We start from the raw sequence: 24,207 nt of genomic DNA on the forward strand, positions 1-24,207 counted from the left end.
AATATCCAAAGTGCTCATACATATTGGTGTGAAAAACAGTAAGACACCTAATAAATGAATAAGACAAACATTTAGACATGTAATAGATAAAGGAAGTTAACGGAAATTCCCATTGAGGAAATCCATGTTACTAAGAAACATGTAAATATTATAATCAAATAAATGCAGATTCAAAAAGCCAGATGATAGTAAATAAATGGAAAAGAACAGCATTAGTCTTTCCTATTACAGGTTAATGAACTATGTGGTAGATAGGGGGAAGCTAATGGTCCAACCACAAGATGAGGAAGTAATATTAGTGTATCATTTTTCAACCCACAATGAATTAATGGTCTAAGCATTGGAAATCAATGGTTACTAACGTCACAAAAAGGAACCCAGCTATACGTTATGTGCTTACTGATGGAAGAACAGCCCCTTCCACCACCATGTAATAGTTTTGTCAAAATAATTGACTGATTGGGGCTTCCCTGGTGGCGCAGTGGTTGAGAATCTGCCTGCTAATGCAGGGGACACAGGTTCGAGCCCTGGTCTGGGAGGATCCCACATGCCGCAGAGCAACTAGGCCCGTGAGCCACAACTACTGAGCCTGTGCGTCTGGAGCCTGTGCTCCTCAACAAGAGAGGCCGCGATAGTGAGAGGCCCGTGCACCCCGATGAAGAGTGGCCCCCGCTTGCCACAGCTAGAGAAAAGCCCTCGCACAGAAATGAAGACCCAACACAGCAAAAATAAATAAATTAATTAATAAACTCCTACCCCCAACATCTTCTTAAAAAAAAATTGACTAATCTAATTAACACCTCTCTAGATCCAACTACCAATTTACAGGAAATACAGAAGACTGAGAGAAGTGTTAGGAGAATCCTTGAGGATATAATCAGCAAAATCCAATCTGCAGGAAGCTGTGTAGGACAAATGACTAGGTTTCACAGACTTCTTTACAGTAGTAATTAAAAGGAAATTAAGGAAAATAATTTTTGGTGCCCTACTCACAGCCCCCAGAAACCCATTCATGTACTATAGATTAGTCATCATTTACTTGATGATTATTTAAAGAAGGCAGAATCACCTTTTAGGAACAAACGAATAACATTCTGCTCAATCTTTTGAGGAAGTGCATGACTTCATGTAGACTTGTGAGGATGATGTAGAGAAAAGATTTTAAGTTGAATGATTGGTTTATTTAATATTTTAGATTTACCCTTTTAATCTGTTCTTAAAAATTTTTGGCCGTAGAGCAGTCCTGTTGTGGAAAATTTGGTCATATTAATGTTCTGATCTCTGAAGCTCTTATTATTATCTAAGCTAGATAATTTTTTATATTATATATTCATATTAAATATTTACTGAGTTCTTTTACAAATAAAACATTGTGCTTGGTAGTAGGGAATGATCAAGAAAATTAAGATGTGGTCCCTTCCTTAAGAATTTATAATTCTGTAGCAGTGGTGGTCACAAATAATACAAGGTGAAGAACTAGTCAACTAGGCTTCCCTAGTGGCACAGTGGTTAAGAATCCACCTGCCAATGCAGGGGACACGGGTTCAAGCCCTGGTCCAGGAAGATCCCACATGCTGCGGAGTATCTAAACCAGTGCGCCACAACTGCTGAGCCCACGCTCTGTAGAGTCCACAAGCCACAACTACTGAGCCTGTGTGCCACAACTACTGAAGCCCGTGCACCTAGAGCCTGTGTTCCACTGCAATGAGAAGCCTGCGCACCGCAGTGAAGAGTAGCCCCTGCTCCCCGCAACTAGAGAAAGCCCACGCACAGCAACGAAGACCCAACGCAGCCAAAAATAAATAAATTTATATTAAAAAAAAAAGAATTAGTCAACTAAAGAGTGGGGGGTCAGCAGTAGGAACACAGAAATGGATTATATTTGGAAATAACTGGCCTTAAGTTACATTGTGTAGCTATGGTGTTTTGGTATGTGATACTTCTAAATACTAGGCTAGCGGTATTTTTGATAATAGATACTCTTTCCATTTTGAGGTACAGGAGAGGAGAAAAAGGAAGAGGCTTTGAATGTCTTTTTAAAAAGGCACTTTACTGAAACGAAATTGAGTTATTTGTAGTGAGGTGGATGGACCTAGAGTCTGTCATACAGAGTGAAGTAAGTCAGAAAGAGAAAAACAAATACCGTATGCTAACACATATATATGAAATCCAAAAAAAAAAAAGGTTCTGAAGAACCTAGGGGCAGGACAGGAATAAAGACACAGACGTAGAGAATGGACTTGAGGACACTGGGAGGGGGAAGGGTAAGCTGGGACGAAGTGAGAGAGTGGCATTGACATATATATACTACCAAATGTAAAATAGATACCTAGTGGGAAGCAGCTGCATCTCACAGGGCGATCAGCTCTATGCTTTGTGACCTCCTAGAGGGGTGGGATAGGGAAGGGTGGGAGGGAGATGCAAGTGGGAGAGGATATGGGGATATATGTATACATATAGCTGATTCACTTTGTTATACAGCAGAAACTAACACAACATTGTAAAGCAATTATACGGCAATAAAGATGTTAAAAAAAAAGAAACAAACTTTTAAAGAAAAATAAACATCACAATAAAACACAAAACTTGAAAAAAAGGCGCTTTATTGTTCCTTCTTTACTTCTACTAAATTTGCGTATTAACTTTTTTGTTTTTGGACCTGATTTGGGTGTTACTGATAAATAGTTGTTAACAAAGAGCTATGTGTGTCATCTTTCTTTTGTACAGCTATATTGAAAGAGAAAATAATTTTACATTATGAATTTTGCATTACTCAGGAAGATTTAACATATACTTGTTTGTTGTCATTCTTTTTAAAAGTAAATATTCCTTTTTTTTTGGCTGTACCCTGCGAGGCTTATGGGATCTTAGTTGCCCAACCAGGGATTGAACCCAGGCCACAAGCAGTGAAAACGCCAAGTCCTAACCACTGGACCACCAGGGAATTCCCCAAAATGAATATTCTTAATTTTTATTTTCTTCTGAGCTATCTTCTATACCTTTCATTCAAATTTCACACCATCTTAGTTTAAAATATATTGAGATAATAAAGATCTAGACTAGAAACTGCCATTTTTTGGTGAGCAGGTCAAAAGAAAGACTTGTAAAACTTATCAAATGCTTGTTGTGCTTGTGGGATCATTAACATTTGTCACTTGGTCAGTCTCATCTCCATAGCAGTCAGACCATTCCCAGTCATTTTGTATCATTGAGTCCATGATTGGGAGGTCTCATTAAGTTAGATGATTAAGAGAAAGTCCAGTAGCATATTTGATGCTCTGAAAAATGCATATAAATCTTGAATGTTTTATATTTTATTTTTATTACAGATTCTGAAGAATATTTCTGTGTAAAAAGAATTTTCTCAGGTGGAGATCAAAGCTTTTCACATTACTCTAATCCCCAGGTAATAGTAATCATACAAATAATTACTAAGCTCAGATAATTTAGAAGTTGTTTTTAAACCCATATTAATGTTCTTTATATGTTACAAAGTAATTGCCTTAATTTTTTTTCCTCAAGTCTACAAAACTTTTCAGATCCATTTGATAAGTTGGTTTTTTTTGATAAGTTTTTTTTTAAATTTATTTCTTTATTTATTTTTGGCTGCTTTGGGGCTTTGTTGCTGCACATGGGCTTTCTCTAGTTGCAGCGAGTGGGGCTACTCTTCATTGTGGTGCACAGGCTTCTCATTGCGTTGGCTTCTCTTTGTTGCAGAGCATGGGCTCTAGGTGCGCGGGCTTCAATATTTGTGGCTTGTGGGCTCTAGAGCACAGTCTCAGTAGTTGTGGCACACGGACTTAGTTGCTCCGCAGCATGTGGGATCTTCCCGGACCAGGGCTCGAGACTGTGTGCCCTGCATTGGCAGGCGGATTCCTAACCACTGCGCCACCAGGGAAGTCCCCATTTGATAAGTTTTTGTTCCAGGTGTTTAGTAGAGATTAACTTCCAGATACATAGTGGAGGTGTGTCTTGGTTTATATATAATATCTCTTCCCTCTGACTCATCTGCTTATTTTAAAATTTAGAACTGTGGGCCACCAGATGACTTTAGATATCCTGATCCTTCGAAGCAGATATGGACTGTGAATGAAGCTCTAATTCAAAAATGGCTGAGCTACCCCTCTGGAAGATTTCCTGTAGAGATAGCCAAGTAAGAAAAATATTTTATCTACACAAAGTCTTAACTTCATGGTAGAGGAACCTGTACTTAGGGGTTTTTATTTAAATAAATATTTCATTAAATATCATTTACAGAATGGTTTATATACAAAAGTTTAATTGTCTAGAATTTCTGTAATAGTGGATATTTTAGGAGATCTCATGTAGATGTTTATAAGTTACAATTCTTTCATATACATAATGATATATTAAATGATAACTTAAAATATTAAATATAGCCACTTTAGGATTGGGTTTGCAAAAATGTTCCTTCTAGCTTCATAGTGGTCACTGTCTTTTAACTTCTTTATTCCATGGAAGAGTTGAGTATTTCTTCTTTCTTGAATATTTTTCTTGAAGATGGACTTGTTTAGTACTTAAAGTTTTTGTTGTTGTTGTTGAAGGTAGTGTAGGTATTTGGGATGAGGGGCTATAGCTGATCAGCTGTTTTTTTAATTCGAAATTATTTTCCCAAACTAAAATTTTTCTTAAAAGCCTGAAGTGTAGTCTTCAGAAAAATAACATTCCAGATTAGATTTACCATCATGTGGAATTAAGAAAGTTAAATGTGCATGTTTATATAAAAAAATTTTTTAGATAACAAAAAAAAAATTTTTAGGAACATCAGATTTATTTGATGAATCAGAGGACAGTAGTAATGTTTGAGAGAGTAATAAAGAGATAAACAGTAATACCTTTATCAAGATTTACTTAATCTTTAGTAATTTATAGAATTCTGATTTATTTTGAATGTTGGTTGGAGGAATGCTCTGTAGCATTAAATACTACATTTTATTTTTTATTAAATAATAAAGGTGATGTGGATTTTATCCACATAAAAAATAAATAAAAGGTGATTTTATTTTTTATTAAAAAATAAAGGGGATGAATGGATAAAGAAGATGTGGCACTATATACAATGGAATATTACTCAGCCATAAAAAGGAACAAAATTGAGTTATTTGTAGTGAGGTAGATGGACCTAGAGTCTGTCATACAGAGTGAAGTAAGTCAGAAAGAGAAAAACAAATACCGTATGCTAATGTATATACGCGGAATCTAAAAAATAAAATAAAATAAAGGGTACGGATGAACCTAGTTGCAGGGCAGGAATAAAGAGATAGACATACAGAATGGACTTGAGGACATGGGGTGGGAGGGGGAAGCTGGGGTGAAGTGAGAGTAGCATTGACATATATACGCTACCGAATGTAAAATAGTTGGCTGGTGGGAAGCAGCAGCAGCATAGCACAGGGAGATTGGCTTGGTGCTTTGCAATGACCTAGAGGGGTGGAATAGGGAGGATGGGAGGGAGGCTTAAGAGGGAGGGGTTATGGGGACATGTGTATGCATATGGCTAATTTGCTTTGTTGTGCAACAGAAACTAAGACAGTGTTGTGAAGCAATTATACTCCAATTAAGATCTAAAAAAAAAAAACCACCAAAGGTGAACAATTAGATTTCTCATTTTGTGATTTTGTGATTTTTAAATTTCTTTTTAGTGAAATAGATGGAACGTTTTCTTCGTCTGGTTGTCTAAATGGAAGTTTTTTAGCTGTTAGGTGAGTGACAATTCTTTGGTATACCAAATTTTTCAAATTTATTATATTAAATAATGTCATTAAAAAGAAGTGAAAAAATTTTAAAGTTGCATTTTATTATTTTCTCTCTCTCTCTCTCTCTCTCTCTTTTTTAAATAGCAATGATGATCACTATAGAACGGGCACCAGATTTTCAGGGGTTGATATGAATGCTGCTAGGCTTTTATTCCACAAACTTATACAATCTGATCATCCTCAGATATCTCAGCAGGTTTGTTTTTAAAGCATTTTATATTTGTATTATGTAGCCTGTTGAGTTTTTTATTCCATGTTTTTTTATATGTTTGTGACCTAATTAACTTTACAGTTTCATACACTTTATTGAGATGTCTGTATAATTTTATTTAATATACTAATGTAAGAATTAAAATAGGGTATTATTTTAAACTGTTTGTAATTTAGCTGTCAAATATCTGTAAATCTTTCCAGATGTTCAGAGCAGACTCTTAATTACTTAATATTACCATGTTGGTTAAGTCTGTATAACTATAGATGTAGAGTTTAAATTGAGATATAAATAAAAATCTTGTATGCAAGATTTTTAAAATTCTCTTAGCACTGCTTAGGCATTAATTTTCATTGTGCTCCAAAGTGCATTCATTAATTCATTGTAAGATGGTTTCTTTTTTTTTTTTTTCCCTTCACCGTTTCACGTTTGCTGTAGTATAAGGTTTTCTTTTTCTTTCTTTTTTTGGAATATGCATTCATTTTAAATGAAGTAGGTTTTACTTTTTGTCAAAATATAGGTGGCAGCTAGCTTGGAAAAGAATCTTATTCCTAAACTGACTAGCTCCTTACCTGATGTTGAAGCATTGAGATTTTATCTTACTCTACCAGAATGTCCCCTGATGAGTGATTCCAACAATTTCACCACAATAGCAATTCCCTTTGGTACAGCTCTTGTGAACCTAGAAAAGGCACCACTGAAAGTACTTGGTAAGAATTTTAATACCCTTTTTTTTTTTTTTACAACCTTTTCTCTTTAAATGAAAATGCTCATAACTTCTTTGCTGTTTGAAATTTTGCTACCGTGCTTATTTTGACATTGTCTTAAGGTGAGATAAACCTGTTTTTCAGTTTGTTGCTTTTTGCTAGTCATCTGATGCTAGTTGTTAGAGTTGGAGGCAAAGCATGTTAAATATTAAAATTTTAATCAAGCACAACAGCAGAGACAGTATCGGGAAAGATAAAAACTGTTTTTGGTATTCGCCTTCCTCATCCCCTCCAGAGTCATCTTACTGTTAAAGAAGTAAAGGAGGAGGAGCAATTAAAACTGAACAAACATGGGTATTAAATCCTCCTTGAACTTTATTAACCCTTTGCCTTGTATTTCCCTCACTTGCTAATTTTCTGATGTCTGTGCATGTAGGTGAGATTCCACTGTTTATTTGATCTTATTCCTCTGGGTTTTTGGCCTAAACTTTCCTCACTTTAATTTTTCTAATTGTATAATTTCATCTCTATCTGCTGACCATTATACTTTGCCTGCTACATTTAGTAGCAGTGCTTTCCTTCTTAATAGTATTTGTTAGGTATGTGAATCTGAGATACATAAGAGTAATAAAATCAGTACAAGAAGTTTTAGGCTGAGGGTGAGCAGAGGAAGCAACAAGCAAGGGGTAGAATCCTGGAATCTGAGGGAATTAGCCAGTGGTTAGAAGAGTGAAGCAGGGACTGAAAAGCATATTGCTTCCATGTTGTCAGAAGTTTTTGTATTCCCTTCTGTCTGCTGCATAAGATTGTCATATTTGTAGTTAATAACTACAAATAGTGAACGTGGGGAAGGACAGACATGGTATACTTTACATTGTTCAGTATCTGTATTTGATTTTCAGGAGTACCTTGCATTTTTAGGATGGTGCTTCACAATATTTCAACTTTATGTTACGTAAGTTGAAAGATAAAAGTTGGAGAGATCTTTAAATATTGGAGCAATACAGTTTTAAAAGTGTTTTGTTTAAAAATTAAAATCCTAATTTCCAAAGCACTTTTTTTAACAAGTGGTTTTAGTACTAGGTATTAAGTTTTTAATGTAGCTTAGGAAACCAAGAATGTAAATTCAATAGACCTTTCTAACTTTATTTTTGCTTTTGAGAGCTTTTAGAACCGTATTCTTTAACTTGAGGGTGGGGTGGTATCTATAAACCCTAGAAATGTTACGTAAAATACCATATTATGTGTATCTTCCTGAGGTTTTCAAAGGGTTAAGAGCCACTGCTTTCGAAAAACAGTCAGTATGATTTTGAAAATTGTGACTTTTTAAATTTTATTTTGTGTGTTCACCCTTTAATAACAGAAAACTGGTGGTCAGTACTTGAACCTCCACTATTCCTCAAGATTGTAGAACTTTTTAAGGAGGTTGTGGTACATCTTTTGAAACTCTACAAGATCGGCATTCCCCCTTCTGAAAGAAGAATTTTCAACAGTTTTCTTCATACCGCATTAAAGGTTTTAGAAATATTACATAGGGTATGTCCAATAGTCCGTTTATTTTCCTCTCTCCCCATTGCCACTAACAAACTGATGATGTTTATTTTAACATGAATATATTACAGAATTAGATTGACATAAAAGATATAGGAATTTGGAGAAGTTATCTAAATTTTCCTTTAAAAGAAAGAATATATCTATACTTTAGAGCTTTGGTCTTATTTGACTTTGTTAGGCGTTTATGGATAACTTGTCTGTAGTTGGGCAGAACAATAGCATACTAATGAATTAGATTCTCCTTATGTTTTATTTGAAGAACATGATTTGTTAGTTTAAATAATACGCTTTTTGTTATTTATTGATGGTTATAATATGAACGAGATTACATCCTAGTTGTGATTTTGAACATTTAAACTCATGTTCCTTTTGCTGTTGGGTACTAATAGCTTCAATCAAAGTACAACCTTTGAAACAGATGACTAACTTGAAATTGGAACCATATATAATTCATTAATTTGCCTATTGTTCTTTCCTGCCCTTCTTCCCAGTGGAAGAAATAGTCCCCTTTACACTTGTAGCAGTTCAAAGTTATATGAAGAAGTAGAGTCTCAGCTGTTTAATTAAAGATGGATTTGAGACATCCCTGACAGCTGGTAGGTATATCTCTGTTGTGCCATTTGGTATTTTTAAGATGCTATTTTGGGAGACATGACCTAAGGGAGAAGGATATGTTTCTAGCCTCTAGAATGACTGAAAAACCCATATGAACCATTAATCTTTAGTTTCCTCCCCTTAACAGCTTCTTTAGTGTTTTCACACCCTTCTTGCCTGGTACTAAGGTAAATGATAAAGGGTAAAGGAGATAAGTCCTTCTGTTCTCTGTAAGAAAGAACTCTTATGGACCATTAATTTTTTCCTTTTTATTCTTTTAATGAAGTTCCTGGGTACTTTCTCAACTACTTCTTGAACTTTTTTCTTTTGTATTTAGTATGTCTAAGCGCTCTAGAAAAACAAGTCATTTCTCTTATTATAACTGAAGATATGATAGCCATTTTTTTCATAGGGGGAAATAAGTCATTCTTATGTTTGCCTTTCCCAGTCCAAGGCTTTCTTGCAGCACTTTAGGGTTAACTGGATTCTGCAGTAAACTGCTGTTAAGATCTTCTGTTGTTATGGAATGGGTCTCTACTTTTCTTTATGCCTTTTGTCTAGGATTCAAGAGGTTGATTAGATTCTTTCTTTCCTCTGGATTCTCTTTTCCTACTACTTCAGTGAACCATCCTTTGTCAGCAGGACCCTCTTCCCAAATAATTATTCATCCCCCCCCTTTCTTATCTGCATTACCTCTTAAAAAAATTCTTTTTTCCCTTAGCTGTGTCTTTTTCTACAAATGAAAGTGAGGGAAGGAGAAGTGGAGGAGGAAATTGAACCTTTTGTCTTTCATAATTACAGACAGAACTTGAGCAAGTAATTTATGTGCCTGGCTCAGAAGCCTCAGTCTCTGTTGAGGAGAACCTTATGGGGTTCCATCTCCAGAGACCTTTTTGATGGAGCCATGCTAGAACAAGGATCCTAAATTATTGCTAGCTGAAAGGGAAAGGAAAATAATGTAACAGTGGCCAAGGTTAGAAACCTCGATCGTACACTAATTCGTGTGAGCACTTTACGTATATCCCTCATTTAACTTTTTAAACTCTTTACAGTTATATTTTGACCCTTAATCTGAATATCAATGGTCATAAACCAGTAAGTAGCAGAGTTGAAATACAAATCCAAATCGACTTCCAAAGTCCCTGCTGTTTCTAATGTACTTCTGTATCAGCAGATATAGTAATATAATATGTTTAGATGGTTCTTTGCTTTTATTTTATGTCCCTAGATCTAGAGGCTTATACTTCCAGATTACAGATAGCATTGTATTGTTGAAAAAAGACCATGGGGCTTCCCTGGTAGCACAGTGGTTGAGAGTCCGCCTGCCGATGCAGGGGACACGGGTTCGTGCCCCGGTCCGGGAGGATCCCACATGCCGCGGAGCAGCTGGGTCCGTGGGCCATGGCCGCTGAGCCTGTGTGTCAGGAGCCTGTGCTCCGCAGTGGGAGAGGCCACAGCAGTGAGAGGCCCGCGTACTGCAAAAAAACAAAAAAAAAAATTCTAACTCGATCTGTGCTGCTTCTTATCAGTGTGATTTTGAACAAGTCTTTGTCTTTATCACATATGCAAATGGAGAATCATCTATAAAATAAGGATTGAAATAATGGCCTGATGGTTTCCCAGGATTGATGTATTGTTTAGATTACATAATATGTATAATTATTATACATTCAGAGATTTTGTTATCACCACCACCATTTGGATGGGAAATTGCTACTTTTATCTTGATTCATTTGGTCATGAGGAAACTGAGTTCCTGTTTGAAGTTGTTAAATACTCAAAAGCAGGGTAATAATGGTATCAGTTTCATAAGCATCTCTTACTGGGAGTCCTTAGGACAATCATTTATCTTTCTTTTACCTCTTACATTGGAGAAAACTTTACTTGATCCTAATCTGTCATAGATAACTGTGGATATTCACTATCAGAGATGATTCATTTTCATCTTTAGTGGAACCTAAATTGCTAATCAGAGATTTGTGTTTTTGAAGACACCTTATGTCTGACAATTGTATATATTTCTTCTCTCTGCTCCATGGTTAAGAATTAGGAAAAGTTTCTCACACAATTTCCTTCTTGACCTAATCCTGGAGCAGGATTAGGAACTATAGAACTGGACTCTATTTCCTGATCATTTCAGGATATATGAATGACTTGTTTCTCCCTTATGACATGTCCTTTGGGAAGCTTTGAATTAGAAATTATTCACAGTGCTCCAAATGGCATCACAAGAAAGATAATTTTGGTACCTGCTGTCAGGAATGGATGTATTACCACGTAAATGAGTTTGCTGGCAAGTAATTGTGTTATTTAGTAGTTTCTGAGTTTTCACACAGTACCTTATAGAAATATTAATAATGACAAAAGAAAAGACTTACTTTGACTAGCCTAAGTGATACGTATCATGTTAATCTTCTAAGTCAGTGATTTTCAACCCCCCCTTTTTTTTGCAAGGAACCCTTAAATAAACCCAAACATATAAGACATATGTATACTACCATATTCCTCCTCTGAACTCACGTTTATAAATCAGAATACTAAATTGTAATTAAAATGCGAAATGTTATGATCAAACATACATAGATTTTATTTTGTACATTTTGGGCAGTAACACTGATTGTATAGGTTGTTTTGAACTTCTACCATATGATTTCTTTTTTATTCATTTTACAGATATTTACTGAGTGCCTATTATGTGCTTATCATGGTACTAAACAGTAGTGATGCAGTGACAAGGAAAAGATGTGATTTCTGCCCTTGTTAAGATGATAAATGTAGGGACTTCCCTGGTGGTCCAGTGGCTAAGACTCCATGCTCCCAGTGCAGGGGCCTGAATTCAATCCCTGGTAAGGGAACTAGATCCCACATGCTGCAACTAAAGATCCCGTGTGCCGCAACGAAAATCCCGAGTGCCGCAACTAAGACCTGGTGCAGCCAAATAAATAAATATTTTAAAAATGCTTAAAAAAAAGATTATAAGCATTTATGATGCAGCATGGTAAGTGCTAGATTAAGGAAAATGAAGGGTGCTATGAAAACACATAGGAGGGCACATAACTCGGAAGAATTAAAGAAGACTTCCTGAAAAAAATAATGTCTTGTCAATCTTACCTACCATACAAATGTATTTTTATATATATTTTTTAAACTGTTGATTTTATATGTAAATCTATATCCACGTCTTTTGGATCAGTCTTCTGTTCAGTGCCTAATTTCCCTATTTTTAAAGCAATATTAACTGATTTTATCTTTAGTTATTAAATCACTGTGTCTGAATTAACTATCAGCCATCATTTCCCACCAAGTCTTAAGCTTGACTGAAATTTGCTTGTTCCTGAACCAAACCTGATTTCTAAATTGTTAGTTTTTATTCTAACATAGCATTTCTTTTCAAAAACATGTGTCATATCTGCAGGATGTAAAAACTGCAAACACTGGTTGCTATTGGTGAAAGAAAATTTACCTTTAAAAATAAAAAATATTCCAGATAAAGAAAAGTATGTATCAGAGGTCAGTGGCACATGAATCATTTTCAACAAGAGTCACTAAAACTTTTTAAAACAAATTTATTTGTTTGTTTGTTTGTTTAATTAATTTATTTATGGCTGCTTTGGGTCTTTGTTGCTGCACGCAGGTTTTCTCTAGTTGTGGTGAGTGGGAGCTACTCTTCATTGTAGCGTGTGGACTTTTCATTGCGGTGGCTTCTCTTGTTGCGGAGCATGGGCTCTAGGCACGTGGGCTTCAGTAGTTGTGGCATGTGGGCTCAGTAGTTGTGGTGCTCAGGCTCAGTAGTTGTGGCTCACGGGCTTAGTTGCTCCACGGCATGTGGGATCTTTCCCGACCAGGGCTTGAACCCCTGTCCGCTGCATTGGCAGGCATATTCTTCTTTTTTTTCTTCGGTACGCAGGCCTCTCACTGTTGTGGCCTCTCCCATTGCGGAGCACAGGCTCCAGATTCGCAGGCTCAGCGGCCATGGCTCACGGGCCTAGCCGCTCCGCGGCATGTGGGATCTTCCCAGACCGGGGCACAAACCCGTGTCCCCTGCATCGGCAGGCGGACTCTCAACCACTGCGCCACCAGGGAAGCCCGGCAGGCATATTCTTAACCACTGCACCACCAGGGAAGTCCCAGGCGTCACTAAATTTTTTAAGTGTCCAATGTAATATAAAAGTTAATGTATATTTTTATAAACATAAATATTAGAGAGGGAAAAGCAAATGAGTTTTTGTGTGTAATTATTGGGTATGTTTTCTTTTTTGGTAGAAAGAGTTTGGCTGTAGGGCAAGGGTCTGAAGACTTTTTCTATGAAGGGCTAGATAGTAATATTTTATACTTTGTGAGCTGCGTGGTTTCTGTTACAGCTGCTCAACTCTATCTTATGTTTTTGATGCTATTGTAAATGATAATTAAAATTTTTTATTTTCTGATGCTAGTATGGAGAAATTTAGTTGAGTTTCTATTGTTAGTGTGGCAAAATTTAGTTGAGTTTTCACCTTGTACTCTGTGACCTTGATAAATCAATTTAATATTTCTCTTATAGATTAATTTGGATTTTTTATGTGCACATTCATGTTATTTTCTTGCCTTATTTTATTGGCTAAGACTTCCCAGTACAGTGTTGAATATAAATGGTTGCAGTGGACATTCTTGTCTAATTCTTCATCTTAGAAAGAAAGCATTTAATATTTTACCCATAAATATGATGTTAGCTGTAGAGTTGTGTTTTTGTTTTGTTTTCTTTTAAGGTGGGCTTTATCTGTTTGAAGAAGTTCCCTTCTATTCCAGGTTTGCTGGGTGTGTTTATTATGAAGGGATGTTGAATTTTGTTAGATACTTTTTTCTGCATCTATTGAGATGAACAATTATTTATTTATTTTGCTTTTTTTCTGAAATTTAGTGAAATTCATTTATATTTGAACGTTAAACCAGTCTTGCATTCCTGGGATAAACTCCACTTGGACATTTTGTATTATTTTATGCATATTGCTGGATTTAATTTGCTCATATTTTGTTGAGTGATGTTGATCTAGTCAGTTTTGTTTCTCATCAGCTTTTTAGTATCAGGGTTATCCTAATTCATAAAGTGAATTAAGAAATGATCTATCTTTCTCTGTTTTCTGAGTTTGTTTAAGATTGGTATTATTGGGACTTCCTTGGTGGCACAGTGGTTAAGAATCCTTCTGCCAGTGTAGGCGACACGGGTTCAAGCCCTGGTCCGGGAAGATCCCACATGCCTGTGGAGCAGCTGGGCCCGTGCGCCACAACCACTGAACCTGCGCTCTAGAGCCTGCGAGCCACAACTACTGAGCCCATGTGCCACAACTAACTGAAGCCTGTGCACCTAGAGCCCGTGCTCTTCAGCGGGAGAAGCCACTGCAATAAGAAGCCCATGCACTGCAACGAAGAGTAGCCCCCACTCACTGAAACTAGAGAAAAGCCCGCGCGCAGCAACAAGAACCCATTGCAGCCAAAAATAAATAAATATATAATTTAAAACAAACAAAACCACTTAGATATGTCACCTCTTGGGAAAAAAAAAGATTGGTATTATTTCTTCCTTAAATGTTTGATAGAATTCACCAGTGAAGCTATCTTGGCTTGGAATTTTCTTTTGGGAAATTTAAAAATTTAATATTAAATTTAAAAAATAAATAGAGTGTAATTTATGTTTTCTGTTTCATATCTTTCCTTTTCTCTACTTGATTTGTCCTTAATTTGATCATCATTTTCCAGGTTCTTAAAGCTGAGGCTTTTTTTGGGGGGGGGAGGGGGGTGCTGTGCCATACAGCGTGTGGGATTGAACCCCAGGCCATGGCAGTGAAAGTGCTGAGTCCTAACCACTAGACCACCAGGGAATTCCTGAGCCGAGGCTTATTAGATCATTGATTTTAGACCATTTATTCTAACATCATTTAATGCTATAAATTTCCTTCTATGCTCTACTTTACCAGAATTCCACAAATTTTGATGTATTGTGTTTTTATTTTCATTAAGTCATCTCTGAGTCTGGCTCTGTTGATTACTTTGTCTCTAGACTTTTTTATGTGGTCTTTGTTTTATTTACTTATTTGCTTTTTGATATGTGTCACAATTTTTGGTTATCTGTAAAATAGTAAACGCTGAAGTAATTAGATTTACATCCTGTATGTGTATACCTCTTATGTGGTTGTTAGTGTAGGGATTTAAGCCAATCTAATCTGCAGTTGAACTGGAATTGAGTTTTTAGTTTGATGTAGTTAACTTCATTGCACCGGAGACCTCAGATTCCTCTAATATTGTCTGATGCTTAAGGTGAAGGTGAAATGTCAAAGATTTCTTCTCAGTGTTTGTGCTTCACTCTGCATGCCTGCTCCAAAGAGGGATTTCTCTCCCCACTTTTGCCCCTCCTCAGTGGTGAGCTGGTGTTGCTTATTACTTAGTGCTTTCAAAATTGGTAGAGGAGAAGGGACAGAAAAGGTTCTTTGTTATTGTGGTATAGTGTTGGTCTTAGGTAGATAGCTGGGTGTGTACCAGGGTCTCGGGGATGGGATTTTCTCAGAGTTTCTGCTCCCACCCCCAGCAGTAGAGAGCCTCTAGCGCTACTGATACAAGATTCTGGGCTCAGGACAGTTCTTGTCCCCCTTCTTCCCAAGGATTGAGGATTTTTCCCCTCTTCCAGCAACATGGCATAGAATTTGCTTCCCCTTCCTCAGTGGCTTAAAGTTTTTGCTTTCTCTATGTGAGAGAAGGATCTGGACGGGGTGGCAGGCCTTGTTTCTTTCTCACAGAGGCAGCCAATGCCTTGCACCACTGAGAGAGTCTCTTGATCTCCTGCCCTGTTTCCACTCATCCTCCTGGGCACCCAGTAGAGGTCTGTGTCAAGAGTCTATGAGTGAGTGCAAACTGTCTGAGGCTCCCGGGGGTTTTATCCTCTCAAGTTATCCCATACTCAGCCTTAAGCAATTTCTTAGAATTTTAGCTGATTTCTTCTTCGCTGCTTGTATGACAGTGCTAAACTTCCTCTTGCTCTGCCATGGTGACCCATTTCTTTGGAAGTATCTGTCCATCCTTGGACTTCAGGCTACTTTGTTATCTTGTGACTTTAGCTCTCTGATGGATACAAGGAGAGTTTGGGGTAATTTAGAAGTGTTTTAATTGCCAGTTTTCTAGGATTTTCCAAATATATTTTTGTTATTGACTTTTAGTTTATTTCTGTTGTGGTCAAAGAACATACTTTGTATATGTTGGATTTTTTTAACGATATTTATTAAGGCTTGTTATATGGTCCAGGTTATGATATATGTTAGTGAACATCCCATGTACAATTACTGGGTGGAATGTTCTATTTTTTCTTTCCATTTTATTGGGATATAACTGACATATAGCTCTGTGTAAGTTTAAGGTGTACAGCAATAATGATTTGACTTACATACATTATGAAATGATTACCACAATAAGTTTACTCAACATCCATTATCTCATATAGATACAACATTAAAGACATAGACAAAAATTTGTTTCCTTGTGATGAGAACTCTTAGGATTTACTCTCTTAACAGCTTTCATACATATAACATACAGAAGTGTTAACTATATTTATGTTGTTTTACGTTACATCCCTAGTATTTATTTATCTTATAACTGGAAGTTGGTACCTTTTGACCCCCTTCATCCACTTCCCCCTCCCCCCACCCCCACCTCCGGTAACCACAAATCTGATCTCCTTTTCTGAGTTTGTTTTTGAAGTACAGTTGACCTATAACACTATATTAGTTCCTGGTGCAAAACATAATTTGATATTTCTATACGTTTCAAAATGATTGCCATGGTAAGTCTAGTTGTCATCTGTCACCATACAAAGATATTGCATAATTATTGACTATATTTCCCACACTGTACACTTTCATACCTGTGACTCATTTATTTCATAACTGAAAGTTTGTACCTCTTTATCTCCTTCACCTATTTCTCTCCTGCCCTCACCTCCCTCTCTTCTGGCAACGAGTTCAAGTTGGTTGAAACTGATGTTCAAATCTTACTTACTGATTTTGCCCTTCTTTTTTTTTTTTGTAAATCAGTTACCAAGAGAGGGGTGTTAAAACTTCTAACGATGATGGTGGTTCTGTCAATTTTCCCTTCTTGTATTTTGAAGCGCTGTTATTTGGGGTTGTCATGACTTCTTGATAAATTAATTCTTTTATCATTATGAAATGTACCTTTTTTCCCCTCTGGAGATACTTGTCTTGAAATGTACTCTTAAGAGTAGCCTCCCAGTTGCTGCTTTCTGTTGGGGTGTTGTCCGTCCCTGTCCCCCCACCCCAAATCTCACTTGTGCTTTCATGGTTTAAGAGTTAGCCAAAGAGGTGGGGGGGATTTACATGCAGATTTGGGGACTTTGTCCTCAGGATTCCTTTCTGGGATTTTTCTTCCTCATTGTCTGCCATGTTGGCAGCTTCAATCTCACACTTCTCTGTCTGATAAAACTGTTGCTTTCTGCATGTGCTACATCCCCTACCCCTTATGCTGCTTTGGAAGTACTCCCATGTTAAAAAAAAAATGTGGTTCTCAACATGTGCTTTCCTTTTTTCAGAGATTGTGTTCATTCTTGTTTCTGCCTGCTTTGGGTTGATCGCCAGTGTTTTTAAATTGTTGTTTTTTTTAATATACTGTTCAGAGATTATAACTGTTATTGTCAGGAGGATTAGTCTGATAAAAAGTACTCTGCCATATCCAGCACTAGAACTCTTGTAGTTTCTTTTAATTTAGAATAACCCCCACCTTTCGATCTCATTACCTTGACTTTTTGGAGAGTCCTGGCCAGTCTTCTTGTAAAGTTCCTACAATTAGGATAATTGTCTGTTTCCTTATAATGATGTTTAACTTGTTCCTCTTTTCCTGTATTTCCTATAAACTGGAATTTGAATCAAGGACTTGACTAGATTCAGGTTAGACATTTTCTTGGTTCACAGATAATGTCTGTACTTCCTGTTGCATTATATCAGCAGGAAAATTTTTTTTTTTTTTTTTGGCCGTGCTTCGAGGCACGTGGGATCTTAGTTCCCTGACCAGGGATCGAACCTGCGCCCCCTGCAGTGGAAGCGCGGAGTCTTAACCACTGGACTGCCAGGGAAGTCCCAGCAGGAACATAATATTTGATTGTCCCAGTATGGGTGGTGGTTAGTTTGATCACTCAGTTAAGGTGGTGGTCTCCACTGTTAAGACTTGTTTTTCCTTTTGTAATTAGTAAGTAATTTTCTAGTATGGTAATTTGCACTGTCTTCATTTTTCACATCCTACCCAAATGTCATCCTCTTAGTTTATTATAATCAGATGCCACTATTGAGTGATGGTTAACAAGCATTAGCTATTCTTACTATTATTTAAGTCCCATTCCCAACCAGAAGACTTTATAGTTTCTAGTCTTTGTATAATATATATACTTATGGTACATATCTCCTATTGTGTGGTGGTTACATAAATATTTTTTAATGGATTTTGAGATACTAAATACAGATATCACATCTTATAAATCTTGGTGTTTCCCGTAGCACTTAACTAGCATTTTGCATATGGTAGGCACTCAGTAAATTATTCTTTTATAGGAAGAGAAAATAGCTAAGAAGTCTCAATTCTATTTAAACATTTTTCAGTCTCTTTCTTAGGTACTGGTTAAATTTAATGTTAATTACATTTTTGTTTTTTGTAGGTAAATGAGAAAACTGGACAGATTATACAATATGATAAATTTTATATACATGAAGTACAAGAATTGATAGACATACGGAATGATTATATCAACTGGGTCCAACAGCAGGCCTATGGAATGGTATGTTTCCTATTGCATTTTATGGTTTCATTTTTATGTATCATTTGTTCTAATACAAAAGGAACAATTGTGTATTTTTGAAACAACAAAGCTTTTTCAGAGCTTTTATTCAGAGCTCATTTTTTAAATAAAAGCATATTGCAAAGGAGCAGTTATATATTATACAGTATTTATAAGTAAGCATTCTGCTCTTATACCAAAGCCAAACCAAAGAGATAGATTACACTTTTCTACAGAAAAATGCAAATATGACTTATTTTTCTAAGTCTCATTTATTTTGCATGAGATTGTCTCTTAATTCTCTAATGTTGAGGATACTGGAGTCTCTGATACTTGAACTCTAAGAACGTATTAAAATTGTGAGATCGGTGCCTCAGAACTACCAGAAGTGAGCTGTGGTACCATTGATTCTAGTTTTTATTTTTCCCCTTTTATGTGCTTAATTTGATTTCAGTTTTTTGGCATACCTCCACAAGTGCCACATATTTCTTTCCATGTGGCTAAGTCTCTAATAACTAGATACTTAATTAAAATAATAGCATAGGGACTTCCCTGGCCATCCAGTGGTTAAGACTCTGCACTTCCACCGCAGGGGGTGAGGGTTCAATCCCTGGTCAGGGAACTAAGATCCCACGTGCCGCATGGCCAAAAAAATAAAATAAAAATAAAACTAATATCATAGTCTTATAAAACTTTAATTAGTCACACAAAATTTCAGTATAGAAATTGCTAAGCAGCTAGATATAAAACAGGTTTAGACTCTTATTTGCTAACCATTATAATATACTTAAGGCCAACTTTTCCACCCCTGAAGCAGGTAATTTAAGCAACATGCTTGTAACAGTTCTAGGAAGGTGAATAGCCTTTCATTGCTTGCTAGGTACCAACTGCAAGCTCCTTGTGGATAGGCACTCTGTCAGTTTATTCACCAGCACTTCTTACAGTATCTCAAATATGTCTAGTAGGCACTTAGAAAGTACAGTAGTTTTTGAATGGCAGTGCAGTTAGTGCATCCTGTTTTTAGGATGCTCTTACCTATAGGAATCAGGTCACTTCTAGTACATGTTTGCTTCCCTAGATACTTGGATCTGGATTGGGAGAGATTTGTTGATTTTATTTTTTCCTGCAGAATCACTAGGAGACTCAGTCAAGTTTACAAACATCCTACAGATTTATGTCTGCTCATTTGCATATTCAACAAATACTTATTAAGACTCTCCTTTGTAACAGGCACTTATTTAGGTATAAGAAATACAGTGATTAACCAGATGGATAAGGCCCTGTTCTCATGAAACTTATAATCTAGTGGACAAGATGGATAGTAATCAAGTAAAGCAAAAAAAAAAAAAGCTTATAATATGCACTATATAGACAATTAAAATAAGAGAAGGTAATAAAGACAGGATGGTTTCTTGTGATTGGGTAATCAGAAAAGTCTTGTCTAATGAAGTATGATCTGTAATCTAAATGACAAAAAGCAGCCATGTAAGATCAGAGCAAAGAAAATTTCAGGAAAAATTACATCTACTAAAAGACCTTAGGTGAGAGCAAGCTTGTCATGTTTGAAGAATAGAAAAAGGCCAGTATGGCTAAAATATGGGAATGGGGAGAGTTCTGGGAAAGGATCAGAGAAATGGGCAGGTGCCAGATCATGCAAGGTTTAGTAAATTAGGATCGGGGACATGGATTTTATCTGAAGTGTTATGGTAAGCCATTGGAGGGTGGTAAGCAGGGAGTGAATACTGTACAGTGTAAGTTATATTCTGAAATAACCACTCTGTCAGCTTTGTGGAAGATGGAGTGAGGGGAATGGAGTAGATAAGGGGAGAGAAAATGATGGGTTTGACTAGGATTGGTAGTTGTATAGATGGAAGATAGAAATGGACTTGGGTACCTCTTGGAGGTAAGACGGCCAAGAATTGCTGATGGATATGAGATGAGGAAAGGAGAGAAATCAACAAAGGAGGTTAAGAGAGGTAGGAGGAAAACTAGGAGAGAGTTGTGGGAACCAAAATTGAAAAGTGAAGGAGAAACCATATTGAACGCTGCTGAGAAATAGGATAAAACCATAGAATTGATCAATGCATTTGGTTACGTGAAGGTCATTGGTAACCTTGATAATGCGTCTAGAGTAAGTATGCTTAAGAGAAATTTAGGGGTGAGGATAGGGAACAAAAGCCATAGGCAGTACTCTCAAGAAGTTCTGTGCTGAAGAGAAGGGAGTAAAAAAGTAGGGTGGTTAGCTGGTGTCAAGGGACAACAGTTTTTTAAGAAAAAATACTTGACCTCTGGAAAGCTTTGAATAAATATTTCCTTTTTCCTTCCCTATTTAAACTAAAGCTCTCACCTAGATAAAGCTTTTCAAACTCTTCCTCCAGTGAACCCCTAAGACAGGAGAAAAAACATATTTCTTGAGGTTATTAATTTTCCCTCTGCAGGATTTGTGTGAAGTCTCATATTTTATCTTCAAGAGAATGCAAATTTGGGGCTTCATAAATATTTACTGCAGGGGGGTGGTGGTATGATGAATTAGGAGATTGACATATATACTCTAATATGTATAAAATGGATAACTAATAACCTGCTGTATAAAAAAATAAATAAAATTCAAAAATAAATAAATATTTACTGCAATATAAAAGGGATTAAAATTATTTACCATTGAGGAAAACTGATGATTCAGAAAATGAACTTTTTTTATCGAAAAACTTGCATGTAAACCCTGATACACCACCTAGATGCCCTAGGTCTTTGAGCAGTGTTTTTGAGACTGGAGTGATTATATAGACTCCTTTTAAAATAAAATAATTCCTTTAAGAAGCTTAGTGTTGGGCTTCCCTGGTGGCGCAGTGGTTGAGAGTCCGCCTGCTGACGCAGGGGACACGGGTTCATGCCCCGGTCCGGGAGGATCCCACATGCCGCGGAGCGGCTGGGCCCGTGAGCCTGCGCGTCCGGAGCTCACTTACCTTATTTACGATTATCTTATTTAGATATATACAAACACTAAACTAGTTCTAAACTCCTGGTACATAGCTTTTAAAAGAATTCTTAAGGCATAACAAATTGGTAAATTAATTATAACTCTACAAATTTAATAATCAAGTTAATATTTGATATGGAAGATGATTATGTTCTCTTGATCAGGAATCTCAGCTCACAACGTAAATATGATAAGGAAGGAGTGTGACATAAGAGCACCTAGCTTTATATCCCACCTCAACATTTTCTTTTTAGTTTTTTTATTGAATATAATTCTTTGTGCTATACAGTAAATCCTTGTTGCTTATCTATTTTAATGTATAGTAGTTCGTAGCTGTAATCCCCTACTCCTAATTTGTCCCTCCTCCCTCCTCCCCTTTGATAACTGTAAGTTTGTTTTCTGTGTCTGTGAGTCTCTTCTGTTTTGTATATCGATTCATTTGTATTATTTTTTAGATTCCACATGTAAGTGATATCATATAGTGTTTGTCTTTCTGTCTGACTTATTTCACTAAGCATTTCACTCTCTCCTGGAGAGTTATATCCTCTTGGATCACTGTGAATTAGATCTGATGTTCTTTGACATCCGAATTTTTTCTGGTATGTAGGTCATAAACTACTTGTATTCTGAACAAGTTAAGAGAAATGCCAGTCTAATAGGATTTTTAAACTAGCTGTAATCTTGTGCTACATGGAAAAGCTATGGTTTGAATGTTTGCTTTTAAGCTTGGCAGACTTGTATCCAAACTCCTCTTGGTATGTATCTGTGATGATATCAAATTGAATTTCCTTAGGAATTCTTTCAGTGCTACTGTTTTCTGGTAAGAGGGAGACAGTAGAGGACCACATTCTTATTTCTAGACTTTCTAAGTTGATATACTTGAAAATTGCTCTACTCTTTCAACCACATGTTTTTCCTTTCTCTCCATTTGTAGACAGACTGGTATTGAATAGGTGGTTGTGGCAGTGGAAACTTGTTCTTTAATGTGCATAGTGGACTTAATGTCACATCTTAGAAATGAGAATCTAGAACCCGTGATTTGGGTTCTTCTAGTCTTCCGGAAATAGAAAGCTGACAATTTACTTTGAAGGTCTTTGACTAACTCTTAAGTAGTTTATTAATTTATATTATGACATCTGAAGGTCCTTCTTTCTTTGAGAGAGCTCAGATCACTTTCACATTTACACATAGCACTAAAGACTTTTCCTGAGGCTGTTTAATAAAATTCATGCTTGCATTACTAGTCTTAATACTAGGTTGAACATTATGTTGGCCCTGTAAGTAAAGTTAGTAAAGTTTTAAAGTGTCTATCCTAAAGATACTCATATGCTGTTTTGTGATTATATAAATGTGTATATGTGTATTTATGTGCACATAGACATATGTACACATATATATGTACTTATATCTATGTATACAATGTACATATGTATACCATTATTGAACAGGAGTTATCTTGAAATAATTCCATTCCTTCATGTGAAAGTTTAAAATATTCCTTGATAGAAGATAATTACTATGAATTATAAGAAATATGTCTATAAATTGTATTTATATATATACACATATATTTTATATATAAATATATACACGTATATATGTAAAACTTTACCTTGTTCTAAACACTGCAAGAAAATTATTTTACCTTTATTATATTACCTTTATTATATATTACCTTTATTATATTTCTCTTTATGCCATAGTCTGTTGAGATTTCTTTCTCCATTTCCTTTCTTTCCCAGTCAAGGATTTTAAGAATCCGTCAGGAATATACACCTTAAACTAACACAGTGCTGTATGTCATTTATATCTCAGTAGAACTAGAAGGAAAAAAACAAAATAAAAAAGAGAACCCATCAGGTATATACTTTCCTGGTCTCTAAACATTAAAAACTAATTCTGTGAAATTCTTTGCATTCCTTGTAATATCCTCTTGTACAGCTGAGACTAACTTTTCACCTCATCCTCTTCCATTTTCCCATCTTGTTTCACCTGTTTCCCTTTTCATGTTTCCATGAAGTTTTTGCTTGATCCTCCTACTCCTGCTGGTTACTGTATAAGCTTCTCTGTTTTGATTGTTTTTCCAGACTCTGATATTAGGGTATGGCATTTTTTCAGTTGGATTCCTTTTGCTTTTTATCTGTTTTTCTCCCTCTACAATAATTTCTTGGCAAAATAAAAGAGCACATGAGTTCTCTCTCTTTTTATCTTCTGCTATTTGATGTTTTTCTCCACTTTCTAGGTATTAGTCTCAGTTTATTTGCTTACCTCTTTTAACTTTGCTCTAAAATTGTTTATAAAAATACTTTAGTGGGGAATTCCCTAGCAGTCCAATAGTTAGGGCTCCATGCCTTCACTGCCAAGGCCCAGGTTTGATCCCTGGTTGGGTAACTAGGATCCCACAAGCTGCATGGTGCGGCCAAACACAAACAAAAGAAACAAAACAACTTTAGTGGTTACAACTAAACTCTTTGCTCTTTTTTCTTCCCTTGCTTATACTTTTCGTTACTGTACATATGTATCAATATATATCTAGTTAAAAATTGATTAATTTAGAATAAAGTGTAGAAAGGTCTATG

General features: G+C 36.2%; 1 protein-coding gene across 8 annotated transcripts in view; it reads left to right on the forward strand.

Moving 5' to 3' along the window:
- HERC4 (HECT and RLD domain containing E3 ubiquitin protein ligase 4) overlaps positions 1-24,207 on the forward strand; it is a 239,152-nt gene that overhangs the window by 175,416 nt on the left and 39,529 nt on the right. For all 8 annotated transcript variants that reach the window (XM_079900839.1, XM_079900838.1, XM_079900837.1 and 5 more), the window contains 7 exons: positions 3,330-3,406; positions 4,029-4,153; positions 5,664-5,723; positions 5,862-5,973; positions 6,509-6,698; positions 8,059-8,231; positions 18,529-18,648. In XM_079900839.1, the coding sequence (XP_079756965.1) occupies positions 3,330-3,406; positions 4,029-4,153; positions 5,664-5,723; positions 5,862-5,973; positions 6,509-6,698; positions 8,059-8,231; positions 18,529-18,648 (857 nt within the window). The remainder of the gene's footprint in view (positions 1-3,329; positions 3,407-4,028; positions 4,154-5,663; positions 5,724-5,861; positions 5,974-6,508; positions 6,699-8,058; positions 8,232-18,528; positions 18,649-24,207) is intronic.

The sequence above is a fragment of the Stenella coeruleoalba genome (genome assembly GCF_951394435.1).
Source record: "Stenella coeruleoalba genome assembly, chromosome: 16".
NCBI classification, from domain to species: domain Eukaryota; kingdom Metazoa; phylum Chordata; class Mammalia; order Artiodactyla; family Delphinidae; genus Stenella; species Stenella coeruleoalba.